Genomic DNA, 22,541 nt, shown 5'->3' on the forward strand with positions numbered 1-22,541 from the left:
CATCTGCTACCACTGAGAACAGTCTAGAGCCATCCTCTTTGGAACCCCCTTTCACGTAGTTGAAAGCAGCTATCAAATCCCCCTTCATTCTTCTCTTCCGCAGACTAAACATCCCCAGTTCCCTCAGCCTCTCCTCATAACTCATGTGTTCCAGTCCCCTAATCATTTTTGTTGCCCTCCGCTGGACTCTTTCTAATCCTTCTTGTAGTGTGGGGCCCAAAATTGGATACAGTACTCCAGATGAGGCCTCACCAGTGTCAAATAGAGGGGAACGATCACGTCCCTCGATCTGCTGGCAATGCCCCTACTTATACATCCCAAAATGCCATTGGCCTTCTTGGCAACAAGGGCACACTGTTGACTCATATCCAGCTTCTCGTCCACTGTAACCCCTAGGTCCTTTTCTGCAGAACTGCTGCCGAGCCATTCGGTCCCTAGTCTGTAGCGGTGCATTGGATTCTTCCGTCCTAAGTGCAGGATTCTGCACTTGTCCTTGTTGAACCTCATCAGATTTCTTTTGGCCCAATCCTCCAATTTGTCTAGGTCCCTCTGTATCCTATCCCTCCCCTCCAGCATATCTACCTCTCCTCCCAGTTTAGTGTCATCTGCAAACTTGCTGAGGGTGCAATCCACACCATCCTCCAGATCATTTGATTTACTTTTGGGTTTCACCTTTATTTAGTGGATAACAAGCAAGCTCTATGGAAAGGGGCCTTAAAGGGACTAATATTTGGGGCTTTATTTTCATTCTAAAATAAAAATTCTACACAACCTTGTGCTTTGACAAATGAAACTGCCCACCATCTTACTGGCTAGTATCCTTCTGGTTTCCTTTTGCTGATGATATTTGTAGTTTGATAAGTACTTGCTTCCCCATATCCCTTATCTTCTCTTTGAGTGATTCTGTAAAGGAGTCATAATTCTTGGTATAAAGTACTTCTATCACAAATTCAGAATGGTTTTACTACAGGATCAAGTAAGATAGTTTATGCCTATGTTCTATCAGTTTTCAGCCAGGCAAAATGTTGAGTGGGTATCCCAAAGATAGGTTCTAGGATTGGTGGTATTTAATATACTTATCAATGATGGGAAAATGAGTGAGGTGGCAAAACTTGTAGATGAAAAGATTGTTTCAGTTAGTTAAGACTAGACAAGGTTATCAGGAATTTGAAAAGAACTTAACAAAGCTAGGTGAATGGGCAGCAGGATATTGATTGAAAATCAATATTGACATATGCAAGATAATGCACACTAGAAGGAATAGATTATGCTATTCATACATCTTACTGGGTTCTAAAATAACTATAAACTCAGGTTAAAGACCTGGGCATCATTGTGACCAGCTGAATGAAGATCTCCGCTCAGTGTGTGGTGGTAGTAGTCCAAAAAGCAAACAAAATGTTAGTATGTGTAAACAGTGGGAGAGAAAATAATACAGAAAATATTATAATTCCAATATATAAATCATTTTGTGTTCCCTTAACTAAAATTTAACACGGTATTCTGTGTATCTCATCTCAAAAACTGATATAGCAGAAATAGAGGGGTATTGTGAGAGGCAAAGAGAATGACAAGGAATCTGGAAACACTTTCAAATGCAAGAGGACTGGGACTATTTACAGAGGAAATAAGGGGTGTTATGACAGAGGTATACAAAATAATGAAGGGTTTCAGAGTGGTAGCCGTGTTAGTCTGTATCAGCAAAAAGAACGAGGAGTACTTGTGGCACCGTAGAGACTAACAAATTTATTTGGGCATAAGCTTTCGTGAGCTAAAACCCACTTCATCAGATGAATGCAGTGGAAAATACAGTAGGAAGATATATATATATATATATATACACACAGAGAACATGAAAAAATGGGTGTTGCCATACCAACTATAACAAGACTAATCAATTAAGATGAGCTATTATCAGGAGAAAAAAAACTTTTGTAGTGATAATCAGGATGGCCCATTTCCAACAGTTGACAAGAAGGTGTGAGTAACAGTAAGGGAAGAATTAGCATGGGGAAATAGTTTTTACTTTGTGTAATGACCCATCCACTCCCAGTCTTTATTCAAGCCTAATTTAATGGTGTCCAGTTTGCAAATTAATTCCAATTCTGCAGTTTCTCATTGGAGTCTGTTTTTGAAGTTTTTTTGTTGGAGTATTGCGACTTTTAGGTCTGTAATTGAGTGACCAGGGAGGTTGAGGTGTTCTCCAACTGGTTTTTGAATAGGAAGCTCTACTATTCTTGAGAGTATAGTATAAAAACTCTACTCTTTCTCATAATACTACAATAAGTTATTCAATAAACTTAAGTCTAAAAACGGAATAAAATATTCATATGGTAATATATGCAAATAAAATATTTTTAAGAGTTAAGGGAGTTAAAAGTGTTAAAAATGGTTAATGGGATTAAACCAGCTGCTAACTGCCTCATGTTAGGAGGAAGGCTCACTTTATTGGCAGGTTATTCCATAATTGTCCCTACGGGGTATTTTTCACATTCCTCTGAGGCATCTGGTTCTGTTTCCTGTTGTGATGATTGGGCACAGTAATTTACCCTAATTGTGGGCTCAGCTGTATGTAAAAGTTCATAAGATGTCACAATGATCTATAATAAATATTTATGGGAAAAGACAAGAAAGGGAGACAGATTGTATTAGTCCAAACTAAAAGGCCTACTGATATAACTCAAGAACTGTGTTAAGACCATACTTGGTAAACAAGGAAAGTGTGGACCAGAAATCAGTGAACCAAAATTGGCGTGTAGAAACTAGGCCTAGTTGGTGGACAAAATGATGAGGGGGTAGACTATATTTCTCACCATTCCCTTTGTGGGTCCTGAAAGAAAGAGTCTTTGGGAGAGAAACTGGCTATTGAAGGGAGCTTCATCATCATGGCTGCCACCCCCACCATCTCCTGGGACCCTGGGCCTTTGTCATCCTGATCCTGAGAGATGTCCTGACCAAACTGGGCCAGAAAGAGGGACCCAGATGATATTACCTCTTCTATGCTCCAGCTGAATCCCAAACACCATGTGGGATGAAATGGGATCAGACTTTAACAACAGCAGCTCCAATCTGTCTCAGCTAACTTCTTCCTCTCTTTTCACCAGAAGGCCAGATATTAACATCTTTGTTACCATGTGAGACTGTCAACAAGGGGAAGAGGGGGGGGGATTTCTTTCTAAAAACTCCAGCTAAAGGATAAGGGATGTTGTTAAATGAAAGCCTTTCCTAATACTTTACATTTCAAATGCTTTAACTGGTTTTCCTCCCCCCCCCCCCCCTTTTTTTTTTTTTTTTAAATACAAAGTTAAATTTTTTTTTCAAGGGAGTGTTTGCCATGGCATTAAGAGATCTGAGGTCTCTGTATACCAAACCCTGGACCTCGTTTAACACAGTTTAATGTTGGACAGTGACTAGATAATGTTAACACCTTTGGCCCATATATTCCATTTAAATTAATACAACATGCATCTCATACATGGACCACTGGTCTGATCCAGTGTAGCATTTCCTGTGATTCAAATCAATTCTACATTGATTTTAAAAAATTGCAAAATTGATGACATAACTATATAGTCAAAACAATTTCCATAAAATAAAGTGTTTTATTTAGTTGTAACTAATTTTCATTACCTCTGTAAAAGTTTAAAAATGCAGACAATCAGCTAAACATTTATACTGGAACTTTTTGTTGATTTTAAGTTAGTGGTGAATGTCATTTTTTTTTAATTAAGAGGGATCACAGGGTTATGTTTTTAATCATCCAGTTTTTTATTATTGTGTTTCAAAACCGAAAGGGGGGGGGCTTCTATTCTATTCACATCCCTGCTTTTTTACCAGTTCATTGGATTGTGCTTATGTGCATGTATCAGCACACTGAAACTGTTTCTGAAAATGTTATGGTTTTCAGGGAAGATTATAGCACTAGAAAGTCTGTTGAGCTTACAGTATGCCATTTGCTAAGGATTCAGTGCACATCACCTGGCATGCACACTTGAGAATACTTGTTTGTAAAAGTAAAATGTGCTCATTGTTTTATTGTTTCTAGATTGTTTAACAGTTTCCCCTATTTCTTCATTATTGCTTGAATTATGTATTTTAAAGGAACTACTGTAAGATCTTAAGTCTCTTGATTGTTATGCCTGTTTCAGAGGATATTGAATATTCATTAAGTATATAAATGAAATAAAATTAATTTATAAAGCAATTAAAAATCACTTCAAAAACTTTTTAGGAATACCAGTAAGTAATTACTAAACTTATTTTTTGTAATCCAAATGAACCCTTTTTTAATTTAGACTATTTTTGTGTGAGAACTAAAAATGAATCTGATCTGGTTAAAATATAATTTTGATTATAATGCTCCCTTGATAACTTAATTTGTTTGGGGTAGTCCAGAAGTCTTAAACTGTTTATCCGGAGATTTTAAATAAATTGCAGCTTAGATTCCTGGAACTGCTTTCTTTTTAAAGGTCGTCTCAGTTTTTGTTAGTTACTGTTCACATGCTGAATTCCAGATGATTAGACCATTTATTCCTGTCTATGCTCTATACATTTGACTTAGGGCTCTTTTATACCACTTGCTAATGCTGAATTGGAAATGTACTTTTGCTGTGGTGAGGGAAATAATGCAGAATGACTGTCTAGATTAAACTGAAATGTCAAGTCTCACAATATGGATGCAGTGCTGCCTGTTTTGATAGATTTACGTTCTATGTCTAGTAGTCTGTGGAGAGAACAGAATCACATTTGAGCAATTCTTGATCTTGAGTACTGATGTGCCCCCACATTATATTAGTAAGTAAAAAGTGTCATTAGTACATAGAGCTACCAAAGTGTGTTTTTTCTCAAGATACCATGAGTTCAGGATTCTTGCTCTTTGGTCCTCATGCATTCAGTATAAGTTATGATGGAAAACCCCTTGCTCTTAAGGTTTTTGACCCTATGTGGCACATGTCAGCTTGTTCAAGAGCACTGCACTAGTCAGCATGCTTCCAGTGTCTCTGAGGCTCCAGTTCTGTGGTCAGCCAATAAAAGTTCCCAGCAGATTCAACCAACACAGTTTCAGTTCTTGCTGGAATCCTTTTTCTGCTTCTTTCCTGCTTCTGATTTGGCTCCTTAGGAGCTGTAATATTGTACATCGGTAACACATGTAGATCCTCAGCTTGGTGCCTGAGGATAAGTAAATCTTGGCCCGTGGAGAGTATAGGCATTGGGAAGTTGTCTTGGTTCCCCAGACCAGGCTTGAAGCATTGACACCTATGGCAAAGTTTGGTAGCAAGGGATCTTCTCCACAGTGCATCAGTTGTGTGGATCTTTCCATCCCCACTCAATACCAAACAATGCCTCCTAAGGACAAGAGCCTATACAGGAGCTCAGTGTCAGGGAGTCCTTCCCAGGCCACCTCAGCTTTTGTATGTCAGAGCCAACAGATTGGTTGAGCAACAAGGCCTTTCCCAGCGCCTCCTGTGTTCAGTGCATCAGCACTGTCAGAATAATGTTTTGCCAGGGGACCTTTCTTGAACTTCCACAGGGTTCCTATCCTGAAGAAACAGTTCAGCATCTGTCTTCTCCATGCCTTCTTGAATTCGGTGTATCAGTGCTGGTGGAGCAGTTTAGAACCATAGTCAGAGTTATTGGCATATCATTGCCTCATTGGCTTTCTGGACTGGTGTCATTAGAGTTTGGGTACCTTTAGTAATTTGAGCCCTCATATTGTGTGGTTTCTGGTGTTCTTGCACATTCATTGTTTGGTGTTAAATGCCTGAAGTCCTATAACTGTGATGCTTTTGCACTATATAAACTTCGACACATTCTCCCCAATTCTACACCTGCCAGTGTGTGTTCCCTTGACCCACTGTAGTGGAAGGATTCTGTGGCACTAGTTCATACAGGCACTCCCAGCAAGGATGCTGACACTTGCAACACCCAACATATTTTGCTGACCTTTATGTGAATAACTTTCACATGCCCTGAACAAAGTTGTGATTACTAGGACCAGGCACAGGCTGCTTCTGCGCAAGATCCAAGGGAGAGGAAAATTGTCCTTTCTTAACCAGAACACTCCCCTTTTTGGTTCTGATTTTATTCAAGAAAGTTCTGTTATCCCAGCCTCTGTGGGGGATTTGTAGCACACTCATTGCAGGATTTTGTTCACTTGATAGCCTCTGTTCCTCTGATTACTTTTCTGTCTGGAAACTGTGCAAGGTGTCTAAATTATTTGTCCATTATGAAGGGCTGTATAAATAGCACAATGGGCTGTTGACTCACTTCCAGCACTCCAGACTTCAATAAAATGACTTAAGAAGTTTATATTTTCCTCTACATTTTACAAGCCACTACAGATTTTAATTTTGCCAATTTCTGAAGCAGCCATGATGCATATTGCTGAATACTAAATTTAATGCTAGATATGACTGAGATGTTGGTTGGTTTTCTTTACTGTCAGTAAGTGATATTGTAACGCTGCAAGTCATAGGCAAGTATATTTTGGAATAAGTTATAGATCTGTCCAGTGTCAAAATATTGAACTCCATCTCTGCTTGACTGTGTGTGACTTTACCAGTAGCTGATTGGTACCTACTAACATGGATACATACTGCTTATTATTTCCTGTGAATATAACACAAATAGGGAATAAACCATCTGTTGTCTAGGTTGAACTCCCACCACCTGATCTTGGCCCAAGCTCTGCACTGAATCAAACACTCGCATTGCTACGTGAGGTTCTGGCATCCCATGACTCATCTGTTGTGCCATTGGATGCTCGTCAAGCTGACTTTGTACAGGTATAGTTTGTAGAGTTCATTTGAACACAGAGAAATATGCACATAATTTGGTCTCAATATAAAAAATACTGAAGAGGCATGAATTTGGTTTGCCAGAAGTTGGGAATGGGTGACAGGGGATGGATCACTTGATGATTACCTGTTCCGTTCATTCCCTCTGGGGCACCTGGCATTGGCCACTGTTGGAAGAAAGGATACCGGGCTAGATGGACCTTTGGTCTGACCCAGTATGGCCATTCTTATGGTTTTTGTCTGCAATTGTTTATAGGCTTCCTCCCACCCCCTCCACCCCCGATTTTAATACTAATAATACTGTGGCTAATAAAATCGATAATTACATTACAGCATGGAATGTCCTATGACAATATCCACATTCTGTTATCCTATTGATAGTTATTTTTCTTAAATTACATATATATACTATGCACATATGTTTGGTCCTGCCCCAGTGTGGGCATATGGACTAGGTGATCTCTTGAGGCCCCTCCCACCCATCATTTTTATGATTCTATGAACCACCAATCTTCTCTTCTAAGTTGCTCCATGTCCTGCGCAGGTAAAATCTATTCCTTTCAGGTTCTTATATCACACCACTAGTCTGGTAGCTGATCACCTGCTGGTCAAGAGCTATTTTCCACTAGATCTCAATAGGGGACCTCTCATTTCTTTTTATTTTGTTTTGGGAAATAAATAGATAATAAAGGCAAAATGGTCATTACCCCGCAAGTCTAAAGTTTCATGAAACATTTTTTTTCCCTCTTGTTCATATTGCCCTTTTAGGTTCTGTCTTGTGTGCTAGATCCATTATTACAGCTATGTACAGTATCTGCTAGTAATTTAGGCACAGCTGACATGGCAACCTTCATGGTGAATTCACTTTATATGATGAAGACTACCCTGGCTCTCTTTGAATTCACTGACAAACGTCTGGAAATGTTACAATTTCAGGTAAGTGTCAAGAATAAGTGCAAAGGTAATTGCATATTGTTTTGTAGCTGGTAAGCTGTGAATAGCAGACATAACCAACGTTTTCAAACTTGGGTGCCTAAAGTTAGGCTTCTAAATCCATATATAGGCACCTAAATGAGGCATTATTTTCATAGGTGCTGAGCAGCCCCACTTCCACTGAGATCAGTGACAGCTGAAAGTACATAGCATCTTTGAAAATTAAACCTCTTTTATTTAGGCACCTAAATATTGATTTTAGGTGCCACATTTCAGGCACCCAGGTTTGAAAATTTTGACCTATGGTTTTTATCGGAAAGTAAACCAATATAAGTGAAAGTATTTATTATTCCAGTCACTCATTTTTTAAGACAAACGATCTGAGATAGTTAAAACAAATGGAAGTGTAAACACCAATATGCAATATCCCTAATTATCTACTCCTGGGGGAATTCTGTGCCATTGCATGCATGCATAATTAATGTGCCATGGATATTTTTAATTTTATCGCAGAAAATAGCTTTGCAGGAAAGTTGCTGCAGTTCCACCTTTTGCCCACTTCCAGCCCGGTAGAGAAGAGAGAGAGCCTGCAGTGCCTTCTTCACAGCACCTGCCGGACCAAGTCAGGAGACAGGGGATATGAGGAGACAGACAGCTTGGGGATGTTGGGGGGGGGGGTCACAGACAGAGGCTCATAAGGGCTAGTGGGGCAGAACAGACTGGGGCAGAGGCTGAATGGGAGTGGAGGCGCAGGGCCACAGGGGGGAGAAAGGGGTGCAGGGCCACAGGGGAGAAGGGGGTGGCTGAGTGGGGGCACAGGGACACATGGGGACAGGGATTGCAAAGTCGCATGGAGTTGAGGGGAGGGGGCTGGCTGAGGGGGTGCAGGGACACATGAGGACGGGGGGAGGTGCAGGACCACATGGGAGAAGGGAGTTGCTGAGTGGGGGCACAGAACATGGGGACGGGTGGAGGAGGCTGGCTGAGGGGGGTGCAGGAACACATGGGGACAGGGGGAAAGGGGTGCATGGAGAAGGAAGGTGACTGAGTGGGGGCACAAGAACATGGGACAGGGAGGGGATGGAGGAAGGGGTGTCTGAGTGGGAGTGGAGAGACTCGTGGACAGGGGGTGCAAGAACATGTGGTGCAGGGACACATGGGGACAGGGACACATGGGGACAGGGACATATGTGGCTGACTGAATGGGAGAGGCTAGGGGTCAGCCAGGGTCTGCATGGAGGAAGCACCCTAACAATCCCTGCCTGCCCCCCCCACCCCCAAAAGCACCCATTCCTTACTTTTCCCACCTATACCCAATAACCCTCCCAAGTTCACACCCAGGCTCCTTCCCAGCAATTACTTCCCTCTCCCTCAGTTCCTCCATTACCCCTGACACCCCCAAGCCTTTGCACTGCTTCTGAGAGGTGCAAGTAATATGGTTCTGTGTTGTAGTTTAAATGAATTATTACTATGAGTTCTATATTAATATGCCTAGTAAGGAATCTATTTGTCAAAAAAAAATTCCTGTATCTTTTTTGTTGTCTGTATTGTTACAGACATACTTGCTGACAGGTATTTTGAAATAAATTACCAAAATAATTGAAACTTGTGTGATTATATTGTGATATTTTGACAAATAGAATATGCAGAATTTTAAAATATTGTGCACAGAATTTTATTTTTTGATGCAGAATGTTTGACTTTTTGGCATAGAATTCCCCCAGGAGTAATGATCAAAGTATGATCATCAGTCAGTGTTGTTGTTTTTTTTTTTTTTAATCTCCTTACTCTGAAGCGTCAGGATGACCATGGCTAGAGATTGGACAGGGAGAGCTAGGGCTCTGAGCTGGCACCAGGCATTCTCTCTTTCAGGTGCTTGGCTGGCTGCTTCTTGCTCACATGCTCAGGATTTAACTGGTTGCCATATGTAGGGACAGGAAGGAGTTTTCCCCCAGGCCAGATTGGCAGTGACTTGAGGGGTTTTCATCATCTTCTGCAGCATATGGATGTGGATCATTTGCCAGGACTATGGGGGTATATCTCACTTAATCATTTCCCTGCGGGGGAAATTGGGCACTGGTGCACCTCAGTCCCTCCTATTCTCTGTCTGTGGTATATAATAGTCTAGTCTTCTGTGGGCTGTAATACTTCGGTCTAATTTTGATTTTTGAGTTTACTGAGCAGGTGCTTGGGGGGGCTGGTGGCCTGTGATATTCAGGAGGTCAGACTAGACAATCTGGTGATCCTTTCTGGCCTTAAACTATGATTATGAGTAATCAAATTCTGTTTCCCTGAACATGGGGCTATATCCATGGTAGGATTAGATGTTACGTTTTTTCCCCAGTGCTTGTTTTTACTTAACATGCCAAAATAATGTTTTACATATTGTAATATTTTGAAGTAATAAATAATGTTAACACTAGCCACAGTTCACTAAGACATTTAAAAATATATGCTTTTTGGATTGTTAATTTTGGGACACATTTGGCATAATCCATCTTCAGATGTATAGATCAGTGGTTCCCAAATTTGTTCCGCCGCTTGTGCAGGGAAAGCCCCTGGCGGGCTGGGCCAGTTTGTTTACCTGCCGTGTCCGCAGGTTTGGCCGATCGCAGCTCCCATTGGCTGCGGTTCGCTGCTCCAGGCCAATGGGAGCTGCTGGAAGTGGCGCGGGCTGAGGGACATACCGGCCGCCACTTCCAGCAGCTCCCATTGGCCTGGAGCAGCGAACCGCAGCCAATGGGAGCCACGATTGGCCGACCCTGCGGACGCGGCAGGTAAACAAACTGGCCCGGCCCGCCAGGGGCTTTCCTTGCACAAGTGGCAGAACAAGTTTGGGAACCACTGGTATAGATTCCTTATGCCTGCAACAATTTTGCACTGCATCCCATGTCCTGATTTTGTTCTTTAAAATGTTTCCCAACAGGAAGCACAATTATAGGGGGTTTCTTTGGACAAGTTTTTAATTAGTGACTCTCCTGTAATATTTCAGAGGGTTGTGGAGGTTATCTCTTGCTCCTCTTCATTATCACCGCTATGTCATTAGCAATAGAAACTGTGGCACTTGAAGCTGGCCATTTAACTAATAAAAAAAATTCAGATTGTCTAAAACCAAACTAATAGTGTGTTGTTGTTTTTTTTAAGATACTTCTGGAATCCATTTATTCTGCTATTCAAAATCTAGAGACTAAGTGGGAAACATTTGCTACTAAACCGGATTCACTTTTTGTAAACATTTCACAGTTAAAACTAAATTGGAAGGGATGTCTTGAGGTCATGCAAAAGAAGGTTACTGATTTTGAGATAGACTAGTGTAGAACAGAAACATTTATTGGGGGTATTCATCAAAAATAATTTACTGAATAGGAAAATTGAGACCTTTGAAAATTATTGAAATCACCATATTCAAATATTAGGTTTTCCTTAGAGAGCAGGCTGGAAAGATATATTTTATTATATTCTAGTTTCCATAAATTCATTAGAAAATGATGATCCTTCTCTGGAGATATCAAAGATTTGTAGGATACCTAATAAAGGTTCTGTATCTGCTATATCTATTAAATTAAATTGGACTCTTTGTGCTGTAACAGAAGTTTTTTGTTTCTTGTGTAGACCAGGAGAGAAATAAAGCGAATGGAGGATTATGTATTTTTAAAAAAAAGTACATTTTTTTCACTTCTGTCTAAGGCCACTCAAACCTGAAGGAGAAAATTGCTGCTCCTTTGCGTTAAATCGACTGGATTTGGGTTCTTTGTTTTTATCTCCAGCAAAGTTGCAGTTGTACAAAAATTGTAAAATTATTTTATGAATATATGGCATTTTTGATGTCTCAGAAGTAATAAGGAAGCTTTTTCTGAAGATGATAAAAGCACAGCTGACAGTTATACAGCTCTTCATTGCCTAATTTTTGAATAGGTGCTTGTAGTTAACTTTCTCTTTCTTTAAAATAAAGTAAATTATGCCTTTTGAATCCTATACTGATTGCCTAACATGGTTTAGGTTTCAGTTTTATTCTCTTCATGAAATCTTAATGGTTTCATTTTATTTTTTGTTTGATCTTGTCTTGCACTCTTCAGGATTTTCAGCAAGAATTTGATTTCTTTCATGTAGTTTCAATGAATTATATCATTCTAGTTTTGATATTTTACTATAACTTTTTGAAGTTTTAATTTTAGGCATTAGTTTTTGTCTTTTATGGCTATGGATTTTTCAGATTTGAGCATTTAGGCGACAGTATTACAATGTGGGCAGACCCATGTGTCCAAGTCAAGCCCTGCTGAAGTTAGTGTGGTTTCATCTGTGCACAGGTTCTTCCTTTGTGGAGCTCACTGCAGGATAGGGACCTCAGCTTCTGGCAAAACATCTTGCTTCACTGAGCTCCCTGGTAATGCAAAATAATCAAGATCCAAATTGGCTTTACAAATTAAACCTTGGTTTTCTGTAGTCATGTGATTTGAATTCTTAGGTGCTCATTCTCCTTTTATTCTGAGTTGATTTTCTGGATGACTACTAAGCTGTCACTTTGTAATTAAGAACAACTTTTATTTAATGTTTCTTTTAAGTATTTCTTCCCCTCCAAATTTCAGATTGAAGCACACTTGGATACGCTAATAAATGAACAAGCTTCCTGTGTGTTAACTAGAGCCGGTCTAAGTTGCATATACAAATCTGTGCAGCAGCACAAACCAGAGCAGGTAAGTATTTACTTTTTCAGCAGCCAATTGAGTACTTCGTTTTGCCTGAAACTGTTGAAAGTGTGATGCTATCTGTTCTCTGTGGCTATCCTAACTTCAAGACCGTCAGAACTAGCGTGACACAAATAAGATTTTACTATCCGTTGAGAACCTGCAATCTTAGCTCCTGTTCACTCATCTTTTTATGTAGCTAATTTGTTATACTACAGGTATTATTAAATTCCTTTTTCTCTTCAGCTAGATTTTTGTCCTGTGTCTTTTAACTTCAGTGAACTCAAAATTCTCTGAATAGCTTCCTATGATTAAAAGTGATAAATTGAGCATGTGTTTGAAGAGAGGGTAGTTAGTGTATTGTTCTGTAGAGGAGGATACTAGAGTTAGGTTTCTTGTTTCCTAAACCAGTAGAGGGATTGATTTTGAGGGGTGGGTGGGTGGGTGGGGGTGTGTGTGTGTGTGTGTGTGTGTGAATGCCCCAACATAATGGGGAAATAATGTTAAACAAGCATTTTTAAACATGGCAATCCCCATTAAGATGCTAAATTTGATTTCTTGGTCATCAGAGGCCCATTTCGATTCTAAGCCTATTTTCAAACTCTGTTCTAAATTATATTGATTCCATGAAACAATTTGTAATACAGCAGAATGGTGGAGATTGTAATGATGTTGTCTGTGGTAATGAAAAGGGAGGAGGAGGTGGTTGGGAGGACAAATGAGGAGCTCAGTTTTAGTTATTTTTCATTTAAAGAAGTGATAGGAAATGATACATTCACTAAAACAGACCATTTATTACTTTAATATTATTACTGTTTTCCTGTACCTACAGGTGTAGTTGTTGACAGTCATAACAGGTAGTCAGACGTGGTCCCTGCCCCAAAGAGTTTACAATCTAGCCTTGGATTACAATAAAATCTTAATCTAGGATTATTTTCACATTTTATCCACTTGTTTAAAATGCTGCTTTATTTGATTACCTATTTTTAGGGGCCCCTGGCAAACTTGCCTAGCTTGGATTCAGTGTCACTGAAAGCTGCCATGGTGAGCTTTTTGCAATTTCATGTTCAGCTGTGTTGTTGCTATGACTTTTAAAGGAATACTATCCAAGTTATAAGCAAAAATATTTATCAAAAAGTCTGTGTTTTGTCTTTGGAGCTTAATATCTGTATTTCTTCTATAAACATTTTTCAATCCATTCATCAGACTCTGAGGTAAAAAAACATTCTAAAAACCATGCATACTATACTGAATTAAAGTTGTAGATGACAGAAGGAACTTCTAATAGAATTAAGCCAAATTGTGCATTTGGTTTTCGTCCTGTGACCCTTTAACTATGTTTTCATCTAGCTGTAGGTCTTAACAAATCAATTATACTGTTTGGAAAAGAAAAATGAACATTTATCTTATACAGAAATTATTCAAGAATAAAATGGGGGTATTTTGATACAGATGGTAACGTGTGTTATTACAAAACTAATTCAGGGACTTCAAGAATTGACAGTATTTTTCAACTGTTTCCCATAGCAATCATGTCACAAAGAAATTTTGTAATGTTGTGTTGGGTCATAACTAAGGCTGTTGATTAATCGCAGTTAAGTCACGCAATTAACTAAAAAAAAATCGCAATTAATCACACTTTTAATCGGACTGTTAAACAATAGAATACCAATTGAAATTTATTTAATATTTTTGGACATTTTTCTACATTTTCAAATAAATTGTTTAATTACAACACACAATACAATGTATACAATATTCACTTTGCAAATATTTGTAATAAAAAATAATCATATAATGTGAAAATGATAAACAAAAGAGATAGTATTTTTCAATTCACCTCATACAAGTACTGTAGTGCAATCTCTTTATCATGAAAGTGCAACTTACAAATGTAGATTATTTTTGTTACATAACTGCACTCAAAAACAAAAGAATGTAAAACTTTAGAACCTACAAGTCCACTCAGTCCTACTTCTTGTTCAGCCAATCACTCAGAAAAACAAATTTGTTTACGTTTACAGGAGGTAATACTGCCCACTTCTTATTTACAATATCACCAGAAAGCGAGAACAGGCGTTCGCATGGCATGTTTGTAGCTGGTATTGCAAGGTATTTAGTGCCACATATGCTAAACATTTGTATGCCCCTTCATGCTTCGGACACCATTCCAGAGGACATGCTTCCAAGCTGATGGTGCTCAATTAAAAAAAAAAAAAAAAGTAGGGGTAAATTAAATTTGTGACTGAACTGCTTGGGTGAGAATTGTATGTCTCCTGCTCTGTTTTACCCGCACTCTGCCATAATATTTCATGTTATAGCAGTCTCGGATGGTAACCCAGCACATGTTGTTCATTTTAAGAACGCTTTCACTGCAGATCTGACAAAACACAAAGAAGGTACCAATGTGAGATTTCTAAAGATGGCCACAGCACTCGACCCAAGATCTAAGAATCTGAAGTGTCTTCCAAAATCTGAGAGGGAAGAGGTGTGGAACATGCTTTCAGAAGAGTTAAAAGAGCAACAGTCAGATGCGGTTACTTCAGAACCCAACCACCAAAAAAGAAAATCAACCTTATGCTGATGGCATCTGACTCTCGTAATGAAAATGAACGTGCATTCGTCCACACCGCTTTGGTTCGTCTTCTGGACTGGTGGTTGAAGCATGGTGGTTGAAGCGTGAAGGGACATATGAATCGTTAGTGCATCTGTCACGTAAACATCTTGTGATGCCGGCTACAACAGTGCCATGTGAACACCTGTTTTTACTTTCAGGTGACGTAAACAAGAAGCAGGCAGCATTATCTGCTGCATATGTAAACAAGCTTGTTTGAGCGATTGGCTGAACACGAAGTAGGACTGAGTGGACTTGTAGGCTCTGAAGTTTTACATTGTTTTATTTTTGAGTGCAGTTATTTTTTTTGTACGTAATTCTACATTTTTAAGTTCAACTTTCATGATAAAGAATGCACTACAGTACTTAGGTGAATTGAAAAATACTGTTTCTTTTGTTTTTTACAGTGCAAGTATTTGTAATAAAAAATAATATAAAGTGAGCACTGTATATTTTATATTCTGTGTTGTAATTGAAATCAGTGTATTTGAAAATGTAGAAAATATCCAAAAATATGTAAATAAATGGCATTCTATTGTATAACAGTGCTATTAATCACGATTAATTTTTTTAATCGCTTGACATCCCTAGTCATAACTTGTTGAATTACATTAATCTTGCCTCACATAATAGAAACCATCACACTCTTCTGAAACACTTGTATTTAAATTTAAAAATCCATTAAATTGTGTTTTGGAATACTTTTGTTGTTTCTAGTAGTGGGCCTTTGATCTACTGAAGTAGTACAAATATAAAATTATTTGTGAACTGGTAGTAAGACTCAAGTTTCTAAGCCTTGAGAAACAAAATTTTACTTATAATGTTACACTGTGAAACATTTTGAATTGCTTAGAGCAAATATTAATTCTAATGAGTTCTAATCACTGAGATTTCTTTTGCCTGAGTGCTTTGAAATACAGGGATTATAGTTATAAATGATAGGGAAAAGTAAAGCTTTCATTTTATGCAAGTAGTTCAGTGAAGCTCAAAAGTTAGGTACTGGGCGTATGTCACAGTTGATTTTTTGTTTGTTTTTGGGGGGTGTTAAGTTTCATTACACTGTAGATTTAAAAACAAATTATCAGTTATTGCTTTTCATCTTAAACAACATGCAAAAGTTAAATGACACAGATGCAATCTCACAGTTCAACAGCTAGCTATAAATGAACTGTCAATCTTCTCAGTAAACCTTTACAGTACAGTTTGCTGAAAAGGTGACTATCTATCCACAGCTACTTGGATTCAGTGATTTCCATATGAAACTTGCTGAGTTCATAAATGAAAAAAGAATTTTTTTTCCTGAGTTCTAGCCTTAAAAAACTCAAACTGGGTTGTGTAGGTCATGCTGTATATTTTGATTCATGCATTGTCACTATTAATAAAGATTCTGCAGACTAAAATCTGCCCTCGGTTATGTTTGTGTAACCCTTTTTTTCCTCAAATGTTGCTGTTAATTAACACCAGTGCAACTCAGTTGTGTTCAGTGGGATTGTAAAAGTGTTTCTGCAAATGCACCATAGTTAATAATGTTGTTAGTTAATTAGTGAGAAAAAAAATCAGTTCATTCTCTCATAGCTATATTATATCTGTAGGGCTAATACAACTAACATAGTATGTGTGTGTATATAGGAGCTAATTGGCTGAGTAAGAAGGTGCCATTTTAACATAGTCACTTTTCAGAGGGGGACTCTATTTTAGAGGAAATTTGCATGGAGAGGTCTGAAGCATGTTCTTGGTGCTTTGGTATGGTGTATGTTGCAAAACTCTTACTTTTTATTACTTCTTCTAGGTTCAGTTTGATCGTTACCTGTCTGCTCCTGATAATCTGTTAATGCCACAACTGAATTTCCTTCTAAGTGCTACCGTGAAGTAAGTGTTTTGACTGAATTTCTATGTTCTGTACCTTTTTAATGTGCAAAAGTACAGACTTGAGTGGAATATAGCAGAGTATGTTAGAAGTGGAATTATTCTATTGTAAATGCTATTCAGATATGCTTTTAGGTTCTACTTTAATTTGTTTTGGTTACACTTTCTTGAGCAAGTAATTAATAAGGAGTAATTTTATAACTTTCTAAAGTAGCTACTCCAGAGTCCATGGACACACTGACATGACAAATACGGATTGGAAATAAGGCATAAATTTTTTAACGGTGAGAGTAGTTAATCATTGGAACAATTTGCCAAGGGTTGTGATGGATTCTCCATCACTGACAATTTTTAAATCAAAATTGGATGATTTTCTAAAAAATATGCTCTAGGAATTATTTTGAGGAAGTTCTCTGGCCTATATTATACCAGAGGGTAGACTGGATTATCACAGGTTTCAGAGTAGCAGCCGTGTTAGTCTGTAGTCGCAAAAAGAAAAGGAGTACTAGTGGCACCTTAGAGACTAACCAATTTATTTGAGCATAAGCTTTCGTGAGCTATGAAGTGAGCTGTAGCTCACGAAAGCTTATGCTCAAATAAATTGGTTAGTCTCTAAGGTGCCACAAGTCCTCCTTTTCTTTTTGGATTATCACAATGATCCCTTCTGGCGTTGGCGAACCTGTGAATCACACTAATCTATTTAGAACATGTTCCCTGTATCATCACCAGTTTTTCATCTCTGTTGGAAATTTTTAGTTATTTTGTAAGCGTTCCATAAAAGATTTTTCTTTTATCCCTATTTCTATATCTACTTTACAGAATTCTACAACTTTGTGGCACTGTATTGTAGAATATTGATATTCTTGTCTCATTTAATATAGTGCTGCAATTATTTTTTGCAGAATTTTTTGACTTCTACTTTGAAGTATTAAAGTGAGGATTTTATTATGTATCTCTCCTCTTGTTTTCATGAATATATTTTAAGATATGACAAATATGGGCATAATCAACCCTAAGGCTAGAATATGCCAAGAATTTCTTTCCAATTAAATGTGAAGCTCATGAAGACATTGTATAACACTTACATTCAAAAATTAGATATGCTACAGTGATCAAAAGGTCTCTTGCCACTATTTTTGGCACTTTGTGAAAATACACCGATTATATAGTATCATATGAAAAACTGTTAATATGACATTAAATTTATTGTTTTAATACTACAGAAGTCAGCAGTATCAGCAACATTAACTGTCCATGTGTTTCTATGCATTACACAGGACACCGTCTTGTCACTAAAATGGTTGTATATATGACTGAAAAATTATTTTTGCCACCATAAAGTTTAAGAATCACTAGCATTTCCCTCCCCTGCTTTCTTGCTGCTAGCAATGTTGATGAGGCCTGCTGATTAGTGCTCGCTCTTCCTTGTTTGGCATCACAGGAGTTCTGCCTGCCTGATGTGTTGGGTTTTTTTAAGAGACCTGGGCTGTGGCAATGCAAGCTTCTGCACGCTAAAGTGCCTCCGTTTTACAGAGTGACCACCTCTATAAAATATTTCAGTCTCTATGCCTATCAGCTCAATGGCCTTTTTATTAGAGGCTAAGTAACAAAAGTAATAGGATGTTTTAGTACAGACGAATTATGGGTGCAGTTTCTAGTCAGTCAGCAGCAATTTTCGCTACTTACCACCTGCTTGGCCTGCATTTGGAGAGGGCCAAAAAGGAGGCCCCCTGAGGTCATGCAGACTTATAAAATGTAGGTGCCCTCTCATGGGATCCCAGCTGGGAGTTGGAATCTCCTGGAGAAACAAGGAGACTTAGAGGAAGTACAGCAAGATGTTCTATCCACGGACGTTCCTAGTCTCTATAGTCTCAGCTAGGTTGCTCCTGCCATAGCTGTCACCCTCAGTTCCTGGAGAAGATTGTGTAGAGTGCCTTACAGCCCCTCTGTGCAACAGTGGAATTCCATGATGGGATCTGTGACAGGAATCAGAGGAACAGCACCACAGCAATGGCAGACAGGGTCAGGAGACAACCTCAGTGATCTCAGTTCATGGGGAGCTAGACAGACAAGTATGCAACAGCCTCCCCCCTCCCCAGAAAGAGACAAACAAGACCTCCCCCAGTAGAAATCTGGAGCCTTATGGATCCTGCTGCTTGGAGCAGCTGTGGGGTCTATAGTAGATAGCAATTAATGAGCAGCTGTGGGATCTATTAATATTAGAGTTAATGTGGCACCAGTAGATTTCATATAGGCTGCCAAACAGCCATCACTAGATGTACATGTGGCACTCTTCAGAGAAGAGAAAGGAATGTGGAGCACAGTTAGCATAGCTGGACAGGCCTGATGATGTCAGGACATCAGGAAGACTCTGGGTACAAAATACCCCTATTTTTTAAAATTTATTATTAATACAACAAATTATAGGATAGTATACCAGACTTCGGATGTGTCTGTGTGAACACTAAGTTGACAGCAAGCTGGGGTATAAATCTGCCCCACGCCAGCGTGCCGAACACTTGTTCTGTCCCATTGGGAGCTGAGAGCTGATTGTTTGCCTCTATAAAGTAGGCCCTGTACTTGTAGCAAGAGATGAGCCATATTATTGATTCATTCTGATAATCTATTTGTAACGTTTAAACGCTATAACCAGGAAAAATATTTATAGTGTATTCTGTTTTGCTTGTTTCCAAATTAAGATAATTCCTTTAATTGTTTAAAAGCTATGAATTAATATTTTAGTTATAGCTATAATAAAACTCCATTTTAGTTTGAATAGGAAAACAGAAACTGAAAATTGAAATAAGATGCTATTTTTAGAAAATGCAGTGGTGTGTATTGATAAAAATTGTATTGTTATGACATCTGAAATCCAAATGCAATAATTAATGACAGATACACCACTGACACCAGTTGTTGAAAAGGCTCAGGTGTTGATACAGTTCAGTACTTAAAAATATTTTTGATAAACTGGTTTTCCATCAAATTATTTTAACTGAAAATTATCTTATGTAATTCAGTTTGCCAGCTCCAGATGAGTAGCTGCATAAAATATTTGCTTAAAGATTTTCACACTTCAGTAGTTTTAACATTTTTAGGTTGTGCTGAGAAGAGAGTTGGTAGAAAATGTGAATGTATTCCGTGCACTTGCAGGACTTCTGGATTTGATATTGTGTCTGATCCATTTTCATGTATTGTAATAGTCAAGAAGTTTAGGAAATCCAAAGGCCTGATTCTTAGCAGTGTATCAAAAGAAAATACAATTGAATAATAATTTATTTCTGCTAATCCTATTTGCTATAAATTCTGTTGCTTAGCATGCAAATATTTAAAAGCAGGGAATTCTGCTGAAAAATAGTTGGAGACTTACAAACATACATCTTGAGATTCTATTAACTTCTCAAATCCCACTAGTCCAGCTGACCTGGTGCTAAATTGAGACATGGCGTTTGTAAGTGTAATTCTGCTGTCTTCTCTGGAGTTACTACATTTTACACCAGATGTGACTATGACCCATGATCATCCTGATATCACTGAGAACTCCCAATGTTTGTGAACCTAAATAGCAGAAGTTACAATTACAGTTGATCTACATCTAGCTATGTACAGTAGATAACTATAGACAAGTTATGGTAACTAAAGCAAAGTGAATGTACAGGTTGAAAAAATATAACACTAATTCATTGTTTAAAATGCTAAAATATTTCTGGAAATCAGAATGTTATGATTTTAGTCTCCAAACTCTCCTACTTGCAGTAACATTCATTTCTAGCCCTGAAAATTAACAAGATAACAGAATCTTAATACTGTTTTTGGTGCAAAGTAAAATATAACAATACACTGGACGGAACTGGGAAACTTTCAAGATATGCTCATATTTGAGCCATGTTGTGAGAGAGGATATCACAAGGGGAGTAAAACATTTTACTGGTGGATTTTTTTTATTTTAAAAAAATAGCAGCTGAGGAAAAACCACTTGATAGGATTAACATTCTATTAGTAGTCCCAGCAAATTGCAGGTAAGAAGATCATGTATGCAAATTAAATGCAGTTTATTCCATTCTTTGTAATTTCTCATGTGGCAGATACAAAGAGGCTTATTCCAGGCTTATCAAGATCACATATTTGGTCTTATGTGTGTGTATATATATATATATATATGTGTATGTGTATAGTACACAGACGCAAAAAACATTTTTGTTGTAAACTCTAAGCTGATTATTTTCACTGTTGAAACAAAGGACTTGTGATGCATCCAAAAATCTTGGATAGTGGAAAATCTTCCACACATATTCTGTTACAGATTTAATATCTTGATCGTAACTTTACTGTACACTCTTTTCACATAACTTTTTTGTTTTTTAGAGAGCAGATAATAAAACAGTCCACAGAACTGGTCTGCAGAGCCTACAGTGATATATATGCAGCCGTGATGAATCCAGCCAATGAATATAAGGATCCGGAAACCATAGTACACAGATCTCCTCATCAAGTTCAGTCACTTCTCTCATAAACTTATTTTCCAAATTATGTTGCAGAACACTTACTGTAATGTTACTTAACATTACATTCCCTCAATATTAAAGCCCTGAATATTTTCAGTCTGCTTTTATATTTTTGAATTTTGATTATAACCATGCAGTTACCTTGAAGGCAAGTGATGGGGTTTTGTTTAATATATCTAACAGAAGTCTGGCCATTTCTATACACTTTGCGTTGAGTTCTAGCTTTAGACAAGAACAAGAATATAGAATATAGATTAATAATTATTTTTAATTTATTCTTGGAAAGGAAATGAAGGACCATGACAACTTTTCTGATTAGAAATGAAAAATAATAGTCTGCTACTTACTACACCTAATCCTTTGAATAAGATGTTGAAACACTCTATCTTCTGACGTCATAAGTGAACTAGCCAGTACTCTCTTAATTGCTGTTTCTCCTTGCTTTTTTCCATTCTATTACTAGGTGCTTTATTCAATAGCCTATTGCAAGTAAGCATATTGTTGTTGTTTGTATTGTCATAGCATATAAGAGTGGTAGTCATGGACCAAGACCCCATTGTGCTAGGTGCCGTACAAACACAGAACAAAAGAGTTTCCCTACTAATAATACATAATTTGGATATAGCTGATACACGTCTGAATATCTAGAAGTAAATCAGCTTTACATTCTGTATGTCATTTCAAAATATTTGGCACTGTGGCATACTAAGATTCTTTAAATCCCACTGATTTCAAGTCTCTGGAACAAGGTAAAAAAATCAGTTTTGTTTGTGATTGGTTCTGGTGTTTTTCTTGATGCCAATGGTGCCCATACCAAAAAAATCTAAATTCAGAGAACAAATCATTGCCTTGCAAATTTAAAGGAGAATTTAGAAGGTTAGTAACATAACTGTGAATTATATTCCATTGTTAACAGGGAAAATAATTCAGACCATTAGGCAGTTAAAAATTTGTAACATATTTCCAATAAGAACAGGAAATACAGTAGATTCCGCTTACTAGTACCCTCTCAGTTGCCAGCAAATAGTTGCTATTATCTAGCAGTTGCTAATAAGCAGAAGGCAGGTTTGCTAGGCAACAGCCAGGATAAGAAGTGCTGGGGTGTGTCTTCCCTGGCTGCAGCCCTGCAAACCTGCCTGTA

At 38.0% G+C, this 22,541-nt stretch overlaps 1 protein-coding gene across 1 annotated transcript in view; it reads left to right on the forward strand.

Moving 5' to 3' along the window:
• The window catches only part of COG6 (component of oligomeric golgi complex 6), a 100,790-nt gene extending 79,294 nt beyond the window's left edge, over window positions 1–21,496 (forward strand). Inside the window, exons 14-19 of the mRNA XM_037892829.2 lie at window positions 6,654–6,785; window positions 7,566–7,733; window positions 12,317–12,424; window positions 13,406–13,459; window positions 16,819–16,898; window positions 21,261–21,496. Of these exons, the coding sequence (XP_037748757.1) occupies window positions 6,654–6,785; window positions 7,566–7,733; window positions 12,317–12,424; window positions 13,406–13,459; window positions 16,819–16,898; window positions 21,261–21,408 (690 nt within the window). The 3' untranslated portion in view covers window positions 21,409–21,496. The remainder of the gene's footprint in view (window positions 1–6,653; window positions 6,786–7,565; window positions 7,734–12,316; window positions 12,425–13,405; window positions 13,460–16,818; window positions 16,899–21,260) is intronic.
• The last annotated feature ends 1,045 nt before the right edge of the window (window positions 21,497–22,541 follow it).

The sequence above is a fragment of the Chelonia mydas genome, chromosome 1, assembly GCF_015237465.2.
Source record: "Chelonia mydas isolate rCheMyd1 chromosome 1, rCheMyd1.pri.v2, whole genome shotgun sequence".
In the NCBI taxonomy this organism is placed as follows: Eukaryota; Metazoa; Chordata; order Testudines; family Cheloniidae; genus Chelonia; species Chelonia mydas.